The sequence below is a fragment of the Argopecten irradians genome, chromosome 15 (assembly GCF_041381155.1).
Source record: "Argopecten irradians isolate NY chromosome 15, Ai_NY, whole genome shotgun sequence".
Taxonomy (NCBI): Eukaryota; Metazoa; Mollusca; class Bivalvia; order Pectinida; family Pectinidae; genus Argopecten; species Argopecten irradians.
The window spans coordinates 23031408-23057177 of NC_091148.1; the positions used below are offsets into that span (position 1 = coordinate 23031408).

At 35.8% G+C, this 25770-nt stretch overlaps 2 protein-coding genes across 2 annotated transcripts in view; one reads left to right on the forward strand and one right to left on the reverse strand.

Moving 5' to 3' along the window:
• LOC138309862 (peroxisomal acyl-coenzyme A oxidase 1-like) overlaps nt 1-22058 on the forward strand; it is a 33003-nt gene extending 10945 nt beyond the window's left edge. Inside the window, exons 5-14 of the mRNA XM_069251104.1 lie at nt 165-284; nt 1932-2047; nt 2307-2479; nt 3254-3416; nt 4127-4317; nt 5318-5470; nt 17603-17708; nt 18962-19108; nt 19601-19807; nt 20320-22058. Coding sequence (XP_069107205.1) covers nt 165-284; nt 1932-2047; nt 2307-2479; nt 3254-3416; nt 4127-4317; nt 5318-5470; nt 17603-17708; nt 18962-19108; nt 19601-19807; nt 20320-20379 — 1436 coding nt within the window. The 3' untranslated portion in view covers nt 20380-22058. The remainder of the gene's footprint in view (nt 1-164; nt 285-1931; nt 2048-2306; nt 2480-3253; nt 3417-4126; nt 4318-5317; nt 5471-17602; nt 17709-18961; nt 19109-19600; nt 19808-20319) is intronic.
• Nucleotides 9355-11825, reverse strand: LOC138309863 (neuronal acetylcholine receptor subunit beta-3-like). The gene has a single exon (XM_069251105.1). It carries the CDS (start codon nt 11274-11276, stop codon nt 10014-10016), a length of 1263 nt encoding a protein of 420 aa, XP_069107206.1. The 5' UTR covers nt 11277-11825; the 3' UTR covers nt 9355-10013.
• Nucleotides 22059-25770: the final 3712 nt, after the last annotated feature.

The following is a 25770-nucleotide window of genomic DNA, read 5'->3' on the forward strand; positions in this document are numbered from 1 at the left end:
TAAACTTTTGTGAGACTGCGGATTCACACTGTTTGCAAACAAAATTTTTTTCATACCCCAATGAAGTTAAAATATAGTGACATCAATGCTTAAATAATTTGTTTTGAATAGTTACACTTCTTAGATATGATATTTATTTCTAAACTTGTATATTTAATTTGAAGTGGGTAAGTCCGTCAACTTCTGTGTGGTAATGGCCGTACTAAAAACACAAGGGCAGAGTCACGGTATCCATTCCTTCTTACTACCTCTCAGGGACCTCAAAACACATAAACCTCTCCCAGGTAAGGCTTCATTGCTGTTTGATACTTTATAATAATGAAAATAATAATCAACAAGAATTTGTCATTTCTTATTTAATTAGCCAAATACAAGAATTTAGTACCCAGCGATTTTTTAGGTAGATTTGGGGCCGAAAAAAGGCCTTTCCCTTGAGAAATTTTGCTGTATTTTCCAAATTTTATGTAAATATTTTCCCCAAATACAGAAAAACTGTCTAAAATATACATATTTCAAGAAAAATGCAATTTAATTTTTTCCCAATTGAACAGGTACGTACAGGCCCCTGAAAGTATTGAGTAAGAAAATCTGCCCTTTAGACATGAAGGGGCTAGAATAGTTATATACATGGGAGTGTCATGTGAAGGCTCTCTTTCATCATCACCCATTAAAGATGCTCCACCGCTGACAAATGGTATTTTTTCACTATCAAAAACAGGAGCAGACGATTTAGTATTTTTCTACAGTTACAAAAGTTACTTACTTTACACCATTACCACCATTGAAAAGTTTGAGCTTCTAATTTTACTTCAAGTTAAAAATATGAAAAATAATTAATTGCATCCCGAAAAAATTCTGTGGCACTATATCCTATATGGAATGAAGTACTGATTGCGCATGCACCAAATGCTAAATAAATCATTTTTATTATTTTTTTTTGTGTTAATTAGACATATATATACACGATTAAACACCAATTATTGTTCCAGTGATGAATATCATTTATGCTCTGTCGGCGGTGGAGCATCTTTAATCCATATTTACATTCACTCGCTACTTTTACTACATAAACTAACCAAGTCAAAGTGTAGTCTATGAGGGTATAACTGACACACAAAGCTTAACCATTATGACGTCATTATTAAATGATGACACGGTAATGTAAACTTGTCATCGTCAAAAATGGCTGTTCCATCTTGTGGCGTATATTGTTGTTGATAAACAATTTCACTGGTTTAACTTAGACCATTTTAATGTAGAAACCCCAAAATGAGTTAACAATGAAATATTGAAGGGTTATGCTATCTTCCTAAAGAACCTATGTTCTACATAGATGCCGGAGCTTTGCAGACAATCATATCATAATGCATGTTATTATGATGAATATTATCTGCAAAGCTCTAGCATCTATATACCGGTAGACTATAGCTGCCATAGGAATATAGCATAACGCTTCAATATTTTATTATAACTCATAAGCCAGTTTGATGAAGCCTATATGACCCATTTTGACAGATTTTGATCTTAAACCTTGTCCTACTGGGTTCATGGTGGCTACAGGCCTTGAAAAGTCTTTGAATTTATGTGTTGACCTTGAAAGTCCTTAAATAAAGAGTTTGGTCGTAAAACGTCATTGAAAATCACCAAACAGCCTTGAAAAGTCCTTGAAAAATATGTATGTTCTAAAATGACATTTGATTCCTCATTCAGAATTTTTATTATAGCATAAAATGAACATGAAATTTACTCAGACTTGCCATGGAAGTCTTGTGGGAGAATCTACCTGAAATCCAGATTTTTAATTTCAGGCTCCGGACTGTGTTTTCATTCGGATTTAGACATTCCTTGAATTTGTTTTTGAATTTTTGAATTTTTTTATGAACCATGGGGTTACATATGTAAACTTATTTATATTTTATTGTTGTGAACAGGAGTGGAAGTTGGAGATATAGGACCAAAGTTTGGCTTTAATGAAAACGACAATGGCTTCCTACGGTTACATAACATCCGCATTCCTCGGGACTACATGCTTATGAGATATGCCCAGGTAAACAAGATGTTTTTCAAATCAACCAATTCTATTCCCCACTCCAAAACTTGTGGCCAAGTTTGCTTACCATCGAATGATACATCCCTTAATCAAAAAGCATCAAAGCAGATGTCGCTGCATGTATTGATAACGTTATATCACTGTCAAGCATATGTGAGCTATTTTTTCCCCTACCCTAGTAAAAAAAACAGTAATATTTTCCCTAGCAACCTGCATTGGAGTATGAGAGAAATAAATTTCTTGTTTACATTGTCAGGTGTCTGAGGACGGGACCTTCACAAGTTCGACCAGTAGCGGACGACTTACCTACGGTACCATGTTGTATGTACGTGCCATGATCGTCAACTCCACTTCCTCCACCCTTGGTATGGCGTGTACTATAGCCACGAGATACGCAGCTGTACGGCGCCAGACAGAGGTATCACCGGGGTAAGGTTCTTGTGTTGTGGCTTTTCCTCCGCCTCGTAAACTTTGATGCATGTCTTTAAAGATACACCAATGACCAATGGTATTTTGTCACTATCGAAAATAGGAGCAGATGAATCAGTATTTTTCTTCAGTTACAAAAGTTACTTAATTTACACCATTACCACCATTGAAACGTTTGAGCTTCTTATTTTGTTTTTAAGATAAAAATATGGAAAAAAAATTAAATGTGTCCTGAAAAAATTCCATGGCACTTGAAATATAATAATGTCAGAAATGGAATGAAGCACTGGATGTGGATGCAACAAGAGCAAAACAAATTATTATACATGTACTATTGTGTTAATTACACAATTAAACACCAATTATTGTTCAATTGATGAATATCGTTTATGTTTTGTCGGCGGTGGAGCATCTTTAAAATGATCTTTGCTGATAATAGGAATCCCAAATCTGTTTTACAACATTCTCCATATTCCAGGGATTACTTTTACTGTTGTGATATTCTTCTCCGACTATGTCACTGCAAACCTAAAGGCTCTGTGTGTGACAACAGAGGAAACAGGTAGTTTAGTCTCTAATATACATCAAAAGAATTAGTATAGCAGTAAACAGTAAGACGTTGCTCTCTGTAATCGTCAAAGGTAGTCTCTGCAGGCCTGTAATTGGTTGGTTTCTCTATGACCTAGTCCTGGGGTGGATATAACGACACTGATAGTAACCCCTGGAACATTGAGGATGGTTTTAATATTGATAACATTTTTGGTGTATTTACAGTGGACCAGAAGCACAGATTATGGACTATCAAACACAACAGTACAAGTTATTCCCCCAGATAGCTGCATCCTACGCCATCCGTTTCGTCGGTCAGCGTATATATGGACTATATGTTACTACCAACAGCAGTATAGAAAGGGGAAACTTTGAGGATCTCCCAGAGGTAAAGCTTGATGCTCTTGTGAATTATATGTAGCGGGATTGGACTGGGTCGTTTATTGGTGACCAGGTAGCTCAGTCGGTAGAGCACTCGGTTAGTGTTTGGAGGGTCCCGGGTTTGAATCCCGGTCTGGCTGCTACATTTTCTCCTCTCCTGTTACAAAATTGGCGCACAACTAAATAACCCACGGTGGTGGTGTTTGGAAGGGTCTCGTATGTCTTCGAGAGGGAAGACTTCGAGAAAGGAAGGGGAAGTGTAGCGCGATTGGACTGGATCGATCATCGGTGACCAGGTAGCTCAGTCAGTAGAGCACACGGCTAGTGTTCGGAGCCGCTACATTTTCTCCTCTCCTGTTACATATATATACTTTTGTGCCAGAGGGCCAAGTTATTAGTAACATGTTACAATATTACAAGCCATTCACTTTATGGTTCTGATTTTGAAACCACTCATAAGGCAGTTAGCATAATTATACTGAGTGTAGGTTGGTGGTTTTTTCTGTGGGTACTCCAGCTTTCCTCCAATTTTGAACTGGATTCTTAAATGACTGTTTGATAATATTCAAGAATATGACTATTCACTGTTTATTATTAGGATATACCACGGTATAACAGTAACAAAAATAAACCCCGACCTAAGTGGCCTTAAATGACCTTGGCTTTAACAGGTAAAAGAAGATAAATCCCATCCTAAATTTCCTCCATTTGATCCAGCTCCATGCCCTGGCGTCTGGCCTTAAAGCCTTCTGTACTGGAGAAGCTGCTGACGGCGTGGAGATATGTCGTCTGGCGTGTGGCGGTCATGGTTACTCACATGCAAGCGGTCTTCCCAAAATCTACACGTCAGCTACGGTGGAATGTACGTACGAGGGCGAGAATACCGTCATGTTCCTACAGATGGCGAGGTGGGTATAGAATGAAAGTGAACATTAGATAATTATGAAACGCTTTATTATCTGATTGGGGAAAAGTTTGTTTATTTGCCATAGTTTAGCATAATAGTTTGTCTATAATCCATCTAACAAAAGCATTTGCATAGCTATCATCTTGAACGAACCTTGTTAGAACATACTCAGATAACTACGTATTTCACAAAGTGTACTCTACTATTCACATTCACTATGTGAGGATGTGTACATAAACCATTTTTAAAAAAGTGCTATAAATCGTGTTAAGGTTTTATCGTGATAGGAACATAAAACCCTTTTTCAACAAAACCAATGATTGCTTCGGAAAGAAAACCAGTCTAAATGTGTTTTTGTTAATTTACGCGGGAGTTTTTAGTTTCCCAGTTCTGACCATTTAAAGTAAGAAAGCGAAATTAAAACACCCGCTTTCCTCAATCAACAAACTTGACACGTTTGAATTTCCATACTTTACATTTGATCATGGCTTTTAATAGGAGAGATTTTATTTTTACTAAAAAACCAAATTAAAACAAGACTTTAGGCTACCAGGATCGTGAAGTAATTTCAGACTGAAGTTTAGACTTAGCTAGTCATTACGGATGTAACATTTTGTAACATCACATTTGATTGGCTTAGTCTAAACTTCAGTTTTGGACTGAAAATTGTTTTGTGATTTTGGGGCCTGGTTTTATTCAGATTTGGACTCCAGAAGACGTTTATTGACTTGAATACAACTCACCTGTTCAATGTTTATACCATTTCTGTTCATCTATTATTTTCAAAATCTTGAAATAAAAAGTTTTCGATGGCATATGGTTCAGAGTAGTTAATTCAAATGACATGCTGATATTGTATTATTTGAGACAAAAGCCGTTCATGGATTTCACAAAGTTTAATTTCTATGAAGTGTTTTCATTGGTCCAAGTGACTTCTTGAAATACAATACCCATCTTTTTCAATCAAAGTAAGTTAAGAATGTATGGTACATGTTTTAAAGGTTCCTGGTGAAGTGCTACCAGCAGATGAAGTCGAAGAAGAGACTACCAAAGACTTTTTCATACATCACAGACAAACCATCTCTTGTGTCCGACCTGGACAGTTCTCTACAGTTTGACAGCATCATAGAGGCGTACGAACACCGAGCTGCCAGGTAAGGTTTTATAAATATACTTTAGATTGATCATATAAAGATGCTCCACCGCCGACAGAGCATTTGAATAGTAATTGGTGTTTGATCTTGTATATATGTGTCTAATCAACACAAAAATAATGTAAAATAATTTATTTTGGTTTTGTGCAGACAGTTCCTCTTTCCACATAGGACATAGTGCTATGGATTTTTTTTTCAGATATATTTATCTTTAATTAATATTTTTATCTTTCAATTGTGTAAAGTAAATAATATTGTAACTGCAGAAAAATATTTATTTGTCTGATCTTTTTTTTCATAGAGAAAAAAATACTAATTGTCAGTGGTGAAGCATCTTTAAAGAGGTGTCCTTCATTTAAAACACACCAAAATGTAGTTGTAGAGTGCTGCATGTAAAATTAATGAATCTACCATGTTTGACCCAATACATGGCAATGGTGCTTAGAAAAAAAATGGGGCGTTTAAAAAAGCCATATTTGGATTAACCTTTCAAAACATTATTACACTTAGTAAATTATAAATCATCAATTTTCATTACAAATTAAGAAAATACATAGTTTTAATATTGTCAGCCTGCATTTCATTAGAGAAATTAAGGCTTCAAAAAGGGGGAGGAGCTCTTATTGGGTTGAATATGAAATATGAGAAATAGGTCTCGTACAACTCATAGACCTTATTGGTCCTGACTAAACTTTTCACAATATATTTGATTACAATAAAGCCTGTCTATAAAGAGGAAGTGGTCTTATTAAGCAGGTGGTCTTTATACAGAGGTTGTCACTAAGGCAGGTTTGACAGTAAACTTAACTCAAATACTCGAACAAATCAAAGTGATACCCTTTTCTCCCATACCTGAAAGGGTTATCACGTGGTTGCTAGGGAAAAGATAACTCTTGTCTTTTACCGGGGTAGGGAAAAGACAGCTAACACGCGTTAGACAGTGACGTCATCAATACATGCGGCGACCATTTTTACGCACGTGGACGTTCATCTGATTAATTGAATTTTCACCTTTTTTTGTTAAAGTATGGGAGAAAAAGAATCAAACATGGGCCTGTCAGGTGGACAGGGATATCTCAACCCTCATGAAAGATTTTGACCATCAACCCTTGGCAAGCCTCGGGTTGACCAGCCAAAATCTTTCACTCGGGTTGAGATATCTCTGTCCACCTGACAGACCCATGTAAGATTTTATTAGTTCCAACTTCATCATTTTAACAGTTTTTAATATATTATTATCTTCCTGCTGAAATGACATTACCTAAGGCGTATAGCATCATTCTATGACCAATATAAACAATTGTCCTCTACCACTGTTACTTGGTACTTGAATTAGTCCCATATCATACTAAAAAAAAACCTGAAGAACTGATAATGTTATTTTGCGCTCCATTTGATTTCATAATTTAAGGACAATAATAAAAAAAAATATGGAGGCTGTTTTTAAAGATGCTTCACAGCTTACAAATAGTATTCTTAGGTCATCTGACCCGAACAGTCAGGATGACCTTTTGTTGCCATGCATCGTCCATCGTTGTGCTCCGTGCTCCGTGCGCCGTGCGTTAACTTTTCATTTAAACTACTTCTTTTCAATAAGCAAAGGCCCAGGGTACTGATATATGGCCTATAGCATGCTGGGATGAAGGGCTACCAAGTTTATTCAAATGAAGGACTTTGACATTCATTCAAGGTCACAGGGGTCAAATATGCTAAAATCTTTTAAACAACTTCTTGTGAATAACTAAGGGGCCAAGAGATCTGATATTGGGCTTGTGGCATGCTGGGATGAAGGGCTACCAAGTTTGTTCAAATGAAGGACCTTGACCTTATTCAAGGTCACAGGGGTCAAATAAGCTAAAATCCTTAAATGACTTATTGTAAATAACTAAGAGTCCTAGAGACTGGATATTGTCAGATGACCGTTAAGGCCCATGGGCCTCTTGTTTCTCAATAAAAAACAAGAGCAGATGAATGAATATTTTTCTTCAGTTACAAAAGTTACCTACCATTACCACCCATGAAAAGTTTGAACTTCTAATTTTACTTCAAGATAAAAATGTTAAAAAAACAATTAATTGCTTCAAAAAAAACCTCTGTGGCACATTGTCCTATACGAAATGAAGTACTGATTGCGCATGCACCAAAGGCAAGATAAATTATTTTATATTATTTTTTGTGTTAATTAGACATATATATGATTAAACACCAATTACTGTTCAAATGATAATTGTTATTTATGCTCTGTCGGCAGTGCAGCGTCTTTAAGTGTTCATTTTAATTAGGAATTTCAGAACTATTGTTTAGAGAAGCAGAAACTTGATTTTAATTAAAATAACATCACATGTATCATACTATTCCCCAGGTATTGGGAATGGATGAAATCAGAAAACCGTCTTAGCATATTAGAGAGTATATTGTTACCTGACTCTCTATATGAATATATATAAAATATTTTTGACTGTTTTCACAAAAAGTTGCTTGAAAATTGTTTTAAATGTACAAATCCTCAGAAACTATTGACCGTTAAATGGTTTGACTGTTGACCGACTAGGAATTTTTGCATGCGCTTAATTGTTGACGTTATAATCACGCCGGACCCAAATATTCTTTCGACGAACGTCATTTTCGACAGAAGCTGCGACAACTTTAAAATTGTGTTACAGTGATTTGATGAAATCTCGGGCTGATGGCATTTTGGTTGTTGAGAAAACATACGATAAGTGTTATAAATACAGAAAATGTCATTGGGGAAAACAACTTTGCACAATATTGTATGATACGAATTTAGCGAATTTTCAAGTTAAGTTTTTGCTTAATTAAACACCGATTCAATGTTTCTGGACTTTTCAGGTAACAAAAGAGTTGTTTCATGCCTTATCAGTCAACAGTGAAAACTCTTTTTTCCCCACGGTGTTGGGATAAAAAGTTTTGACTGATGACTGATGAGGCATAAAACAACTACGGTAAACCTCCGGTTAATTCGAACCGCCGGTAGTTGGAACACACAATTTTTTCCAGAAAAAACGGTTTTTTAGCTAGTGATAGTTCCAACACTGACTTTTTATAATCAATCCTATTTCGGATAGTTCGAACACGTCAAATTATGAACAGTAAGATTTTTGTCGGCAAAAAATGTGGTCCCAAAAAATGGCGATATATTTTGCATATTGCAACAGTTTTGATGTTTGGAATAAAGATTGTATAATTGATCATTATAATGACCATTACGACAGATAAGTAATGAACATTTTAAGCCATAAATAAAAAAATTTTAATGCCGATATATCGTACACAAAGCAAGCAGGCCAAATGTTTAATCTTAGGCCCCGACAATGTACTGTATATTTAAATTCGCTATACCTGATGGAAACACGTGGAAGAAATCGCCAATTGTTTGTTAAGTCCAATCTAGATATGGATATCAGTTTAAGTCGACATTAAATTATGCATTCAATCTATCTTTAATCAGCCAATCAAGGTGTTAAATTACCTGTAAACACGTGCCTCACGCTGGCTTGCACACTAGGCCAGTTACGAGGTGTCACAGCGAGCATCAAAAGCCAGCCGCTTGGTCACAGCGAGTGAATGTGATTACATTATTCAGCTCCAGCCAAAACAATCCACGTGTTGGGTAATTGAACAATAGATACGTAGCTTTTCATCAGGTTAAAACTAGTTACATAATTTTAGAAGCAGACAATATGCAATCGGGTTTTGGACAATCTGACATATATATTGAAGGTATTCAGTGTGACGACATTGTTACCGTTCATAAAGACACGACTTCACAATCAATACCTACCCCCAAGGGCAGATAATTCTGAAATATGACTGTCTCTGATGGAATCTTGAGAAAAAATATTACCAGCTTATGACCTTGCAAACTACCCTACATGTATTTATTAGTAAACTAGGTAAAATCAAAGGTACACACATGTATATCAATTTCTATAAAGTTTGTAGTAGATTCATACCAAAAGTAACATATACTATGTAGTAGTAAAAAGTGTTATATATTACAAGACTCTTTCATATGTGGATATGAAGAATAGGGATATTCTATCCGAGGGTCACAAAATGTCGTAAAACCGGAGGCTTGCAACATTTTGTGATCCCGAGGGTAGAATATCCCTATCCTTCATATCCACTTATTTATGAAAGAGTATTTTTCTTTCATACCTCGACGTTTTTATTCAATTTTACAACTATAATATCCTGCAATTTTGAAATAGATTCGAAGAAATCCACGACTGGAAGTCAATTTTTCATACATGAAATATTATGCGATATTTTCAACACAAATTTCATTGTGTGCATCTTTTATAGTAAAACCAGTCATATTTGTGAAAAAAATGTTTGAAGTTTACCGAGGAAATAGAGATTTTGTTGACGCTGCGACGTCACAAGGGTTTATTGCATGGGTAGCTATGCAATACAGACTCAGGCGACATGAGTGTATTGCCCTGGACCAGCCAGTATTACAACCGTAGTTATGAAAGAAAATATAGTAATATATAACCTGGCCTTGCATACTAACCGACTTCTATTTATAGTAAGCTAAAGAGAACCCAAGGATAAGACCTATGACAATGGTTTCTGTCAGAAAAAACAAACTGATGTCTATAAACGTCATAATGACAGTTTTGTCTTCAATGAAATTTTCAGTTTTCTGTCCACAAACTATTTCTGTTCCGACAATGTTAGCAGTATACTCTTTTGTTGGCTCAAACTCAGCCTTATAAGTGTCACCGTTAGCAACAGAATCCAGATGCTGACTAGTTTTCCTGTTCTTTTTTAAAGCCAATTGTCTTAAACATTTCGGGTACATACTTACATCTGTCACTGCCTCACAGCGAAGTGTAAATATTGTGAGTATAATCAGCACACAGCTGAACACCATCGAAATAAGGATAAAGTAGGAGATCCCGGCCATCGGCTCCGATACCTTGGGCATGTTATCCCCGATAAGTGTCATATAAACCGCCAGAGACAGGAACATGGTGATGGTGTAGGAAATTCTCTCCCCTGACGAGGCGGGCAGCAGAAACACGAACGGGTTGAGGAAGCAAAGGATGTATACGGGTACAATCATCGTTATGAGGAAATAAGGTGACTTACGCTTCAGGATGCAGCTGTACATTATTTGAGAGCTATTTGTCTCATTACTTTGAATTTCCTTTGCAAATGTTTCTTCCATCTGCCATTCACCGTGTGGAGTGAAGAAGTCCATGTGGAAATGCTTAAGTCTTGCTGTAAGATATATTTCAGTTGCAGGATATCCCCATGAAATTAAATTCAAGGAACAATTCTGTCTATCCGTCGGGAAATTTGTCATATCAATCTCACAATTTGATGCTATTCTTCGACCCGGAGAAACCTGAACCGTGCCATCATTGTATATCCTGGCGTCAAATCCGTCGGCGCTGAATTTCTCAACTTCTGCCGCAAATGATAGTAGGAATATAAGGGGTTGCCATATCATTGAGGAGTTGATCATGATCTGATCGATCCCTCCATGATCTGAGGGTTGCCATGACAACCGAAAGTCTTGCCAATTCATCGTTATTCCTCCACTCATAGTAATTGTCCCTGAGACCTCATCCAGGTCGCCGATGGAGACGAGAAAAAAAGAAATGTCAACCGGAACAGTCTCGTTTACATAACGTGCTGGTCTTAATTCTCTGCGATAATTTAAGAATAGTTTGTCACTCAATGCTGCTAAATCCTCGATAGTACCAGAAATAGATTCTCTGCCATCAAAACAGCAAACCATACAAAATAAAAATACGATTCGCTGAATCTTCATTCTTCTGTCTTTGGACTGGTAACTTCTCAGTTCAGAAATAAAGAACCTTTGATGAATGTGGGTATTCAATAAACGACCTGTATAAAATACCACATAATTTTCCTTAAGGTGAAAAGATGTGAATCTTTCCTTTTGACAAAGTAAATATAGAAAAAGATGCTTTCAGTTTTGCCTTGTCAATGAAAATCTATAGCAAATTTCGGATGTGACGAAATATTTCTTCATTAGTCCTGTGGTCTTGCAATTTTTAACAATTTGAACCTGTGGCCAAACAAGTTTTGCTGTGAAGTGTGATTGTCCTGTCTAATTTACAGTTCTTCAGATCACTGATATCATGTCTGAGTCGATGGAACTGAATTTTGATGTGATCGATTACCATAAGTGATACTCCGAAGTATTTTCAGATGACATTTAATGGAAGTATCAGAGTTGCTACTGTATCCAGGAACTTAAAGTAAGCAACTATCCTCCTGTCTGTTTCATCTGAAAGGTTCTGATATGATTGTTAACACTGGCAATGTCTATAGCAAGATCATCAGACAATTGACTAATCGCCAGGCAGTATTTAGCCACGCCTCATGCTCACAAACACACATGTACCTATTTAATGTCAGAGAAAACATAGCATACACGATACAAACTGCAGCGTCACGTGCAGTACCCAGGTATCTTGATTGACAGGTGGTGATTCGTCAAGTTCACACTTTTGATTTATTTGTATTGACAGAAACTCCTGGACTGATATATGATTACATGTATTGTTTCTGCAGCATGAACATCATATTTATGAAAAAGTCTAACTGATGTTGTGAGGCAACAGGATATACAAGCTGTCAGAATATTTATTCAGTGACAAAACATTGGCTGTGGGTTTATCAAAGTTAAAAGGACACTTTGTGAGTGAACTGGATAGATACATATTATAATAAGACCCATTTCCTGTTCATGAAGCTTTTGTTCACCGACTGATGCGGTATTAAGTGATACAGTATAGCTATGTAAATATGTTCGAGAATTTGATGACAGCCATTTAACAAGATGATGTTTTACTGATTTTTAGCAGTCGGTATATACCTGGAACAATAGCTGTGCTTTATCGTGTCCATTAAACAGATTGTATAGCCATTGATCTGTATGATATATTTAGTACAGTTATCTCTTGTTGTTCTTTTGATGTCATCTACTATATTCGACTTGTAATAAACTCCTACTCAGCAATCAGCACCCTTCCCTTTTTATTTTGTCTGTTAATTAGAAACATGCATGCTAAGAAAAAAGCCCTCTTCAAGCTCCCTATTTTTATTCTGTTTACTTGTAATTTTGTTCTGAAAAAACAAAGATTCTCAACTCTATTCAACCCAATAAGTAGCCTTGTTCCCTCCATCACACTTTTTATCTCGCCTATTCGAAGAATAGGGGGAGCTAATGTTGTCACCCCGGCGTCGGTGTCAGCGTTGGCGTCCCATTTCACGTTAAAGTTTTTGAGCAAGTTTCTGTTTCGTCAATTGTTTAAGCTTAAGTCATCATAAATGTTTTTGATTTTATTTTTCTAATGTGTATCACTGTAGTGCAACTAGTACGGCAACGATGTTTTGATCCGTTTCCGGTATCGCTTCGATATACGAGTACCGAGCAGGTAGGTTCCAACTTGTAGAGTTTAAATACATTGCGCATGGTGTTACAGACCGATATTCAGCTCAAGTGTTAATTAGATATCCTACCTTGTATTGAGATCGTGATTTCACGCAAAGTACTCCTATTTATCATACAATTGTGACACTTACATACAGCTTGATGCGAGTTCCTAGCAAAAACTTAAAGTTTTCATCTGAATCTTGCTTATTATCCAAGATATTCACAAAATATGACTGAGAAAACAAATAATTAGATTCATATGTATCAATTTGATATGCGCTTTGCTATATTTGATGAAGAATAAAGAGTGTTTGACCCATTGTTTACATCGTTGTGTCAGTCTTTGCGCAACGGTTTTGATCGATGATATTGCGAAAACGTGTACGGTTTGGAGTTTGAGATTGCAACGGTTTGGTATTATTTATATGATGGCATTTCCATGCGTAATATAATCCAACCGTAACGTATTAAGCACAGGGATCTGAGAATTAGTTACAGTTTATATAATTATGGACCCGCCAGAGTGCCCATAGACTATTTTTTAGACGTTTTAGGGACCTAGATAAAAAAAGAAATCAGTAAAAATCCTATTCTACATTAAACACACATAGTACAATGTAGAATAGGATGTTTACCGATTTTTTTTATCTATGTCCCTAAAACGTCTAAAATGGTCTTTGGGTACTCTTGTGGGTCCACGATTACATTGTAATTAATGTACATAAATATCTAAACTGTAAATAATCATCAGATCCCTAGCTATGGCATTAAATGCATTTGTCTAGTTCACCTTTAAAATAATAGTTTGACGCTGTCCACTCGGTCACACTGACCAATGCATATATACTATTACTAATTAGGTACATTTTCATTATACGAGTGAGATGTGAGTACCTGCATCTGATATGTACATGATTTCGTATATCGTTTTTATGCCCATCATTACAATGCCTATAAGGTCTCTCAAATCCTTTGATGTGGGACTAAGGAGTTTTTACTTTTGAACACTTTTGAATTTATGAAACTTTTTATCGAATACCTACAAAAAACTATTTTGGAAGAATTTTAACGGAAAAATTTGCTGTAAATATGCAATAGAGTCGGACATCTTAACTTGCCTGTCCCGCCGTCCTCGAATCCTAGCGTAACCACAAGGATCTGAGAATAAGCTACAGTTCATTTCAATATGGACCAAAGAGCCCATAGACCATGTTTACACGTTTGAGGGGTCTAGATAAAAATCGGTTAACTCACATTCTACAAAGTACGTATATATTGCGAAAGGTGGAAAGCTCCCCAACACAAAAAAAAATTCGAAGAAAAATCTACCACGCCTGCGCTTTAGCGGCCAAAAATCATATTTTTAGAAAGTCTTAAGAAACAGATTACTGCCGTTGGAAAGAACGATACTTTTTGCTTTTAAAATCGTATAAAATGGTCCATGGGCACTGTTTTGGGTGTACACTGATACAAACTTTATCTAATTATCAGACTCTTGTGGGCGTAACGTCTTGGTTTCTTGATGTCCCTTCATCGTTTTTGAAATGACGTCAGATTGAATTTCGTGCCCGTTAATAGCCGATATTTATATTGTCACTGTACATATGTACAGTAACTATGTATGGCTATTAACCCCAATGTATGATAATTCTCATTATTAACATTGGCAGTTACATGTAGATTTTGGTGTGCTAATTATTTCTTCAGAGTTCAAGAGGTCACATAAACACTGAGTTTAAGCCAATGTGAGAATTCGTTGAATAATATCAATGTATTCTTAAAATTGAAGAAGTATATATATCTGTGTATATTTGGTTTATCGGCAGTCAGATACTGTCATTGTTTAATCGGTTGCTGATTACAACACACCAGAAGAAATTCCCCCCAAATCATCAACTGTTTATCAAATAGTATTCTTACTCTATACAGACGTATAAACGAACGCGTTTTATTGTTAAACTTTAGCTTTTTTCCCTTTATAACTGGAACGACTAGTGATTTTGCCCGTATAATATTTTGCATGTATCACTAGTGTAATTAAGCATTCGTTGTCATATTTTGACATGCATTGGTGTGTGACATAAATTGGTTGTTCTCGCATATCTATCATGGTGCGGATATATGTTAAAACACAGTCATATGATATACATCATGTACATGTATATGTGTATATTTCTATTATGGAGTGCTAATTCGCACCAAGTATTTATAAGTATATTTTTGAAGTCCTTGTGCGTGCTATTTGATATGCTTTTTTAAAAAAAAATTAAAATAGCCGATGTATACAAAAAATATGACATAAACAAGGTTACTGTATATCAAGCGCATTATGGGATAAACTAGTATACCCATTTCTAGTCTACTACAAAATTAAGATAGCATACACGTTAAATATTACGTCTAATGAATTTAATTCTAATAATAGTACAAAAATTGGTCCATTTTCATGTCATTATCTGAAAGAAAGAAATCGAAACCGTACACTCACTTTTGTTTTAAACTTGTGTCTCAACCGTACACTATTGAAATTCGAAACCGTTGCGACACTAGTCTGATATCGAACACAAATTGTTGAATTTCATAAGTATTTTTAACATTATTGTAAACATATTATATACCAATGGAAACGGAAAAGTCTAAAGATTTCCAATATTGAATCACAGTAAAACTATACCTCAATATAAGTCGGCAAATCGAAGCTGAACGAAAAATCTAGCTGTGTTTTCTGTCATGTGTGATATTCAAATGCATTTTTTGAAATATAAGAAAACAGAAAATAATATATTTTTTGGTTTGGTTGAAACTTATCATACTCTTCAGCAATCACTACATACCATGAATCATGGTATCATCCGTAACGCCAGCAAATTAGTGATACAAAGCACAGTACCGTGGTCTTCATGTCGCCGAAGCGATACCGGAAACGGATCAAAACATCGTTGCCGTACTAGTTGCACTACAGTGTGTATGGCATGCTGAACGTGATAATACAACCAATTTGGGGCCCTTTAGGGGGTTTTTGAGTCTGTTTATTTGTCATATTTCCATGTTGAAGTTTTTGAGCAAGTTTCTATTTTGTCAATTGTTTAAGCATAAGTCATCATAAATGTTTATGATTTTATTTTCCTAATGTGTATGGATGCTGAACGTGATAATACAACCAATTTGGGGCCCATTAGGTCTTTTTTTGAGTCTGTTAATTTGTCATATTTCCATGTTTAAATAGTAAATACTTGAACATCAACTTCTTCTGAATAGGCAAGCTTTGCTGTTCTCCAACAGCTCTTGTTTGATGTTTCAAGTTCACTTTCCTTGACTTAGAAAACTTCATTAATTCTGTCATCCCTGAAGAAACATTTAGACTCTTCTTAATCAAAGACTAGACCAGTCCAATATAAAATTTCACGGGTGAATGAGTTAAATGCAGGAAAACCTAATACCAGGCACAACCTAGTATGTTATTTCTAAACTATATATCACTTCTTTTACAAATTGATTGAGTAGATCAGTGCGTTAATTTTGTCAAAGGGCTAGTTTTGTGTCCCAGTAGTGACACTGCTGTATAACATAAATGTTGTTGGCTTCTTTCTTTCGTGGTTTAATTAAAACTTTAAAAATATTTTGTTTGAAGAAATATTTATGGTTGAGAGATTCCAATTACATGTACCTATATTACCAATTTTCGTTGATTTTATGTCTGTTCCACAGCAATCATGAGGACATAGAAATTTTCAAACAAATATTTCATGTTATACATTCAGTAATTGCCAATTAAGATTTCTCAGTTTTTGAAGTGCCCCGCGCATTTGTCAGGTTGAATAATGTTCTGTATCTAAAATTGATGTTGACAAAATATTTGTAGAACAACAAGGAAAATACACATGTGATTTCTGTAGAATGCCCCAACCAGGAATCGAACCCAGGTCTCCGGTGTGAAAAACAATGGCACTACCAACTGAGTAAAAGAACAATGATTGCAGTATTGAAGTAACGCTTTGTACAAACCACAAACTCTTCTCATTTTTTTGATGATGCACAGAAAGTCTTGTTGAGCCACAGGAGTTTGACGTTCTGTCAATAATATATAGTATAAATTTATAAAAAAAATAACCCTATATACTATATAAAAAATAGGGGTATTTTTTTTTTTATATAAATATAATTTTACAGAAGTAAGTCTAATGTGACAAACATACTCACTATTGCTCAGTTTTGTCACCAGCATGTCCCCACAAGCTTTCTAGATGTTACGAATTATTTATGAAGAAAGCAAAAGAGACCTAACAACCCTAAATTAAATATTACAGGTTCTGATTATCTCCCCTTGTTGGAATCTTTGATTCAGACATTATAACAAAGGAAAGCAAAATCAAATTCTAATAAATTAAGTAAAAAAATTGAAAACAAACTTATTGTAAATTCATGGTTATAACATAGTCATATTCATTCCCCGTTTAGTTATTGGTATTGATTATTTATCATACTGCAGAGAAATTGGAATGATGCAATTCATTACAGGTAACAGATTTAACATATTGGTGCACTTTCATAATTTTCAGTGGATATAGAGGAAAGGTATGAAGGCTGTGGAAGGGGGAGGGGGAGAGAAGGGGGAGATGAAAGTTCTAACAATAATTGTTATGTTCTATGAACAGATGTGTTGATCATTGATTTATCTTTTACTGCCACAGTGAGGTGAAGGCAGCAGCACAAAGTATCACATTTTGGTTGAAGGCAGGAAAGAACCCCTGGCACTCCAACAACAAGAGCTCAATACGGCTCGTCTGGGCTGCCAAGGTAACCATATCCTCATTATATAAATTGAAAAAAAAATAATAATCTCGTTTAGTACACAAATGAGTAGGCCAAAATCTTTAAAAAAAGTATAAAAATTGTTGAATATACTGATTTAACCTAAAATTCTTTAATCAATAGTCAATCACGTACCATCCATTTGTTACTTTCACTTTCCCATTAGAAACCTATTTAGATAAATTGGATCAATATTAAAAAAAATTCTTTTGGTGAAAATTTGTTAAGCTGAATTATATTCAAGTTTTTATTTCATAACACATTTTGACACATAAGTCAACAGACTGTTTTGTAGGCCTGCTGTCACCTGTTTGTCAGACTGTTTCTGTTTTGTAGGCCTGCTGTCACCTGTTTGTCAGACTGTTTCTGTTTTGTAGGCCTGCTGTCACCTGTTTGTCAGACTGTTTCTGTTTTGTAGGCCTGCTGTCACCTGTTTGTCAGACTGTTTCTGTTTTGTAGGCCTGCTGTCACCTGTTTGTCAGACTGTTTCTGTTTTGTAGGCCTGCTGTCACCTGTTTGTCAGACTGTTTCTGTATTGTAGGCCTGCTGTCACCTGTTTGTCAGACTGTTTCTGTTTTGTAGGCCTGCTGTCACCTGTTTGTCAGACTGTTTCTGTTTTGTAGGCCTGCTGTCACCTGTTTGTCAGACTGTTTCTGTTTTGTAGGCCTGCTGTCACCTGTTTGTCAGACTGTTTCTGTATTGTAGGCCTGCTGTCACCTGTTTGTCAGACTGTTTCTGTTTTGTAGGCCTGCTGTCACCTGTTTGTCAGACTGTTTCTGTTTTGTAGGCCTGCTGTCACCTGTTTGTCAGACTGTTTCTGTATTGTAGGCCTGCTGTCACCTGTTTGTCAGACTCTTTCTGTTTTGTAGGCCTGCTGTCACCTGTTTGTCAGACTGTTTTCTGTTTTGTAGGCCTGCTGTCACCTGTTTGTCAGACTGTTTCTGTTTTGTAGGCCTGCTGTCACCTGTTTGTCAGACTGTTTCTGTTTTGTAGGCCTGCTGTCACCTGTTTGTCAGACTGTTTCTGTTTATAGGCCTGCTGTCACCTGTTTGTCAGACTGTTTCTGTTTTGTAGGCCTGCTGTCACCTGTTTGTCAGACTGTTTCTGTTTTGTAGGCCTGCTGTCACCTGTTTGTCAGACTGTTTCTGTTTTGTAGGCCTGCTGTCACCTGTTTGTCAGACTGTTTCTGTTTTGTAGGCCTGCTGTCACCTGTTTGTCAGACTGTTTCTGTTTTGTAGGCCTGCTGTCACCTGTTTGTGGTGAAGACCTTTATTGGTCATGTGACCTCAGCGAACCTTGACCCAAAGGTGAAGGACGCCCTGATTACCTTATGTCGACTGTATGCTGTCAGTGGAATGGTACAGAACATGGGACAATTTTCACAGGTAAAATATATATCCCAAGATATTTCATACACTTTTCGGGATTTAATACTTTGTTTCATACTGTGAACACATATTTTCATGGTGTCTTTATTTTTGTGTTTTACAACATTGTCATGGATGTTTATTTTTGTGGTATCCTATCACCAGCGAAATATGTGTCACAACTCATATAAAGATAACTTGGTTTATAGTGCATTATAATCATATCGTCTTCATGTAAAACCTTGATAAATTACTCTCACAATGAACTGGGATGATAAATGATAAAAGTTTTTCCACTGTAAACAAAAATCACTTTGAACATTGAGTTTTGATATATCCCCTGTTACCAAACATTTAGTTTTGATATATTCCCTGTTACCAAACATTTAGTTTTGATATATCCCCTGTTACCAAACATTTAGTTTTGATATATCCCCTGTTACCAAACATTTAGTTTTGATATATCCCCTGTTACCAAACATTTAGTTTTGATACATCCCCTGTTACCAGGATGGCTACTTCAGTGAAGCCCAGATCAACATGTTGACCCTGAAGTTATCTGACCTGTTAGAGGAGGTCAGGCCAAACGCCGTCACATTGGTGGATGCTTTTGAATTTGATGACAATGAACTGCAGAGCTGCATAGGGAGATACGACGGACAGGTTTATGACGCGTTGTACCAGTACGCCAAATCGTCACCGTTGAATGATACGGATGTAAGTGACAGCGATACATACCACGCAGTATGTTTCTTATACCTTAGGTTATATCACAGCCAACAAACAGTAGCTTTATTTTGCATACAGTTTACTTTCACTAATTTTGCAATCAAACTTAATTCACGAAATATCTTCACTAATCATTTGTCTTGTTAGGTACAATGTATTATATCAGTTCAATAATTATTCCATGAATAAATGCCCATGAATTTATATTGATATGAACATCACAAAATTAACTCATTGACCCCTGAAAATTCATATTGATCTCTTCTAGCCTTTTAATTAGACCGATATAGTTCAAATGTTAATTTAGGGATGAATGGGTTAAAAAAGCTACAAAAGAAAGTTGGTTTACAGTAAAATTTTCATGAAAAACTAGTGTGTCTGGTCGATAACAACTCTGGATAATATGAACATATGTCTATAGCAGTGTTGCTATGTAATATTGATGTCCACAGTCACCGGTGTATGGTGTCTATGTAAAATATTGTATTCATTTATTCCAGGTGCTGAGCTCCTTCCATAAGTACCTAGCTCCTCTGAGACAACAAGCCAGCAAGTTGTAAGATCAATCCATTTACACAGGAGGCATACAGTGTTCTATTCCAATAATTTTGTATTATTCAATAGTGATCCTCTTTTTTGTTCATAAGACAATACATGACTGTTATGGACAACAACAAAAAACTGGATGCATTCTGCTCTATTCTATTCTATTCAGAAGACAGTACCTTTATATTGCTCAACTCAAAGATTGTCTCCCTTTAAAATTCAGAGTTATCTCCCTTATAGTATCCTGGTTGTCACCCTTTGCATGTAAGGGAGTGGAATGTAATCAATCAGATCCCCTTGGGGGAAATTTTCGGTAATCTTCGGAAATAAAAGATTGACGGAAATTACTCCGAGATATCATGATTGGAAAGTAATATGACAAATATTGTAAACAAGGACGTAGTATAACGTAGATGCAACTTATATTCTGAAGACTGGGATCTTATGCTACCCAGGAGTTGTCTTCCTTGTTGTGCAACATGAACTCGGAACATGTTAACTTCAGTGACTCGACAGATTGATCTTTAATGGGTTTTTTTCTTTAATGTTGCAATTAAAAATTGATTTTAGGAAAAGCTCCTGAACAACAATTGATCAGATCAACTTATAAACAATCAACACAAACACCTTACTATAGAAATACTGGATTTTATTGTGCAAGTATTGGGACCAAATACTGCCAAAATTGTGTATGTTTCACATTTTTCTCGATTTCTATGCAGCAGATTTCAATCATATGAGTTGACAGTTTCCCTCCAGTTACTGTAACTTTCTTCCACCAAAATAGCTGGTAACGTTCCTATTCTGTCTTTGCATATTACAGAGTTAGCTTGTGGGTAGGTATCCATTGTGACGTCAATATTTTGTGGGCACAATTCACGTCATTTTCTCTGAAAAAATATGACGTTATGCTCCCAAACACATGACATCACAATCAATACCTACTCCCAAGGACAGATAACTCTGTAATATGTTAATACAGAGTATGACTTTTATATAGAATAGATGCTAATAATTCAATTTAGAAAATTGACATCCATCAGAAAAGCAAATTTACCCTACTGGGTATATATAGTTACACCAAATGCAGTGCACATGGCTGAAGCAGCTATTTTGGGTTCTGTCACCCATTCAGAACCATGTTTATCACACTGTTGATCCAGTATACCAATATAAAACAATTTTCATTGATTCAGAAAATTGCTCATTTAAGCCTAAGTTTCATTTCTGTGAGTAAATACATGTGATAGACATATATCCTCATGACCACCTTCTGCTTTACTAGAACAACCTTTTACTTTTGAAATTACACTATTATTACAGCAACCTTTCAATTTGCTACTAATTGCTGCCAATCAATTATTGTTTTACCCTGAAATTACAATTAATCAAACAGCCTCTATGGCTGAAATGGGAAAAACTGAAACTGTTTTTTGTTTTGGCTAAGATAAAGTAGGAATATGGTTTGCCTCCAAATAGATCATGTGATATATGAATAAATCATCATGATTATTGTTAATTAATGTTATTGTTAAGTATTGTGGATGTTTTTATATTGTTGATAATATTTTTAAATGGAACCAGAAACTAAATCATATTTAATTGTCCTGGTCATGTTTTACACAAAGTATTTCATATTTTATTTTGTATGATTATATGAAATTCAATGGAGAATAAAATATGATTAAAATGAGATTGTTGTAGAGTTAAACTATATCATCAGCTATCTCTTACAGACATCTTTACAAACAAAATGATAAGATGACTAGCATCAAGATCTTGAAAGTTAAAATCATTTTCTGATCATTACAAACAGCTCAACAAGAGGCCTAAGGGGTGTAATGGTTAACTTAGTAATATGTACCAGTAATTATAATAAATGATAATTAAAATTGAATCAGTATTGTATATTCAAATTTAAATGAAGTAAGAAATGGATGTTTACTGTAAGCCAGTCTATTTTGTATCCATATATACAATATTTAGTGCCTTTGTTATATGCTCGACAACATAAATTTGTGATCAAGGGCTCTTACTGACAATCATGCATTGTTTTATACAAATACTTGAGAAACATTTTAATCTGTTTCTCACAGAAATAAAGTGGTTTACAGTTACTTTTTTCATCTTAATTCATTTTTATCTTTTTATCATTTTTCGTTTCTTGCAAGTACCGATAAATCTATGGGCAAGGTGACTTTAAAACTGAAGAGTTTATTCAAATAAATGAACATTTTTAAGTTTACCACACTAATTTACAAAAGTAACACAACATCAAAATTGTAACATTCTTTTTATTTTTTAATTTATATAAAACATCTGTACATTAGGTAAGATATTCAGTAAAACATTTTTATGTAGGCTTACACTGATGATTGGTATTTGAGGAGTGACAAAAGCCTCTTGGTCACCTAAATTCTTCCGTCTTTGCATATTACAGAGTTAGCTCCCTTGTAGGTAGGTATCGATTGTTACGTCATTATTTTGTGAGTGTCATTCACATCCTTTTCTCCAAAAAGTATGATGTTACACTCACAAACAGATGAAATCATGATCAATACCTACCCACAAGGGCAGATAACTCTGTAACATGCAAATACTGATTACCGTTGTCAACAACATGATCCTCTGGTGGTTGTGATCATGTAACTTCAATTCTTTTTGAGATTTTACCATGGAAAGCTTCTGCAAAATTTTATTAAGTGGTTTTGAGGAAATTGAAAATGATGACAATTGATGACCTTAAAATAGAAACGGTAATTAAGACAAAGGTATATCATGAAATGCTTGTTTTGCAGGAACATCCATTGTTTTTGGTGGTTACTGTTAGACCATGCATAGGTTTGTATATTATTATCGACTAACCACAAACTTTTTCTATCCACAAACCATATCAATGTTACAAATTATGAATGAAAATGCACACAAATATTTCATTTTTTTTACGTAATAATTCCTCCCTGAACCCAGTAAATCACCTTATGGATGGAAATCTTTTTTACTAATTCTACAAGTGGTATCATTAAACAAAACCAGGCCCGACTTCTTGAAGTCAATCTCTGTCAAAAACGGACTTCAGATGGTATGACTAAAGGTACATGTATAACTATTAGGATAAAATTTACGTAATTTCCTTTTCAGAAATTGAGACCTGGCTCCTGGATCATGAAACAATAAACAAACTAAGGTTTAGACTTAGCCAACCAGAAATGACTTAACTTTTTGTAATGTCATCTTTGATTGGCTAAGTCTAAACTTAAGACTGTTTCAGACTTGTTTGATGATCCAAGTTGTTGTGGGCTCCTGTTTAACCTAAGCATATTCAAATCAATTTTAAGAAATGTTTTATTGATTTCCGTACAAAATTTATCAAACTGACATGTTTTATCGTACAACCATACTCCATTTAATCGGCCATACATCTCGCTCAACACATGCAATGTATACTCTCATTCTAATTAAAACTTTTATCTTATTCTATCAGCCTACACCTCATCAAGTCCTCTCTCACCACTGACAAGTGTAATTATAAGAAGAGCTAAAGTCTTCGTTGAGTTAATGAAGTCACAAACTAATGAAGTAGTAATATAAGTGCTTTCTGTGAAAGAAAAAAATTTCAGTAGTTCAGCTATTTGTTAAAATGCTAACTTAAACTGTCACAGAAAGGTGTTTTCCTCTTTGATTACGCTCTCATAACATTTGAGATCATGATCGTCCTCGGATAAATGAAGAAACAAACAATGAAGTATTCACAAATGTCCAACAGAAAATATCATTCAGTCATTTATTAAAACACTAGCTGTAAGAACCATGTTACTATGTCCGTTGTGATTGTAGCATTCCTCTCTGTTTTCCTCTCCGTTTACACTATGTTCTTTGTGAGCGTTACTTTCCTCTCTGTTTTCACTATGTTCGTTGTGAGCGTTACTTTTCTCTCTGTTTTCACTATGTCCGTTGTGAGCGTTACTGTCCACTCTGTTTTCACTATGTCCGTTGTGAGTGTTACTGTCCACTCTGTTTTCACTATGTCCGTTGTGAGTGTTACTGTCCTCTCTGTTTTCACTATGTCCGTTGTGAGTGTTACTGTCCACTCTGTTTTCACTATGTCCGTTGTGAGTGTTACTGTCCACTCTGTTTTCACTATGTCCGTTGTGAGTGTTACTGTCCACTCTGTTTTCACTATGTCCGTTGTGAGTGTTACTGTCCTCTCTGTTTTCACTATGTCCGTTGTGAGTGTTACTGTCCACTCTGTTTTCACTATGTCCGTTGTGAGTGTTACTGTCCACTCTGTTTTCACTATGTCCGTTGTGAGTGTTACTGTCCACTCTGTTTTCACTATGTCCGTTGTGAATGTTACTTTCCTCTCTGTTTTTCACTATGTCCGTTGTGAGTGTTACTGTCCACTCTGTTTTCACTATGTCCGTTGTGAGTGTTACTGTCCACTCTGTTTTCACTATGTCCGTTTTTGTGAGTGTTACTGTCCACTCTGTTTTCACTATGTCCGTTGTGAGTGTTACTGTCCCTCTGTTTTCACTATGTCCGTTGTGAGTGTTACTGTCCACTCTGTTTTCACTATGTCCGTTGTGAGTGTTACTGTCCACTCTGTTTTCACTATGTCCGTTGTGAGTGTTACTGTCCACTCTGTTTTCACTATGTCCGTTGTGAGTGTTACTGTCCACTCTGTTTTCACTATGTCCGTTGTGAGTGTTACTGTCCACTCTGTTTTTCACTATGTCGTTGTGAGTGTTACTGTCCACTCTGTTTTCACTATGTCCGTTGTGAGTGTTACTGTCCACTCTGTTTTCACTATGTCCGTTGTGAGTGTGTTACTGTCCACTCTGTTTTCACTATGTCCGTTGTGAGTGTTACTGTCCACTCTGTTTTCACTATGTCCGTTGTGAGTGTTACTGTCCACTCTGTTTTCACTATGTCCGTTGTGAGTGTTACTGTCCCACTCTGTTTTCACTATGTCCGTTGTGAGTGTTACTGTCCTCTCTGTTTTCACTATGTCCGTTGTGAGTGTTACTGTCCTCTCTGTTTTCACTATGTCCGTTGTGAGTGTTACTGTCCACTCTGTTTTCACTATGTCCGTTGTGAGTGTTACTGTCCACTCTGTTTTTCACTATGTCCGTTGTGAGTGTTACTGTCCTCTCTGTTTTCACTATGTTCGTTGTGAGTGTTACTTTCCTCTCTGTTTTCACTATGTCCGTTGTGAGCGTTACTTTCCTCTCTGTTTTCACTATGTCGTTGTGAGTGTTACTGTCCACTCTGTTTTCACTATGTCCGTTGTGAGTGTTACTGTCCACTCTGTTTTCACTATGTCCGTTGTGAGTGTTACTGTCCACTCTGTTTTCACTATGTCCGTTGTGAGTGTTACTGTCCACTCTGTTTTCACTATGTTCCGT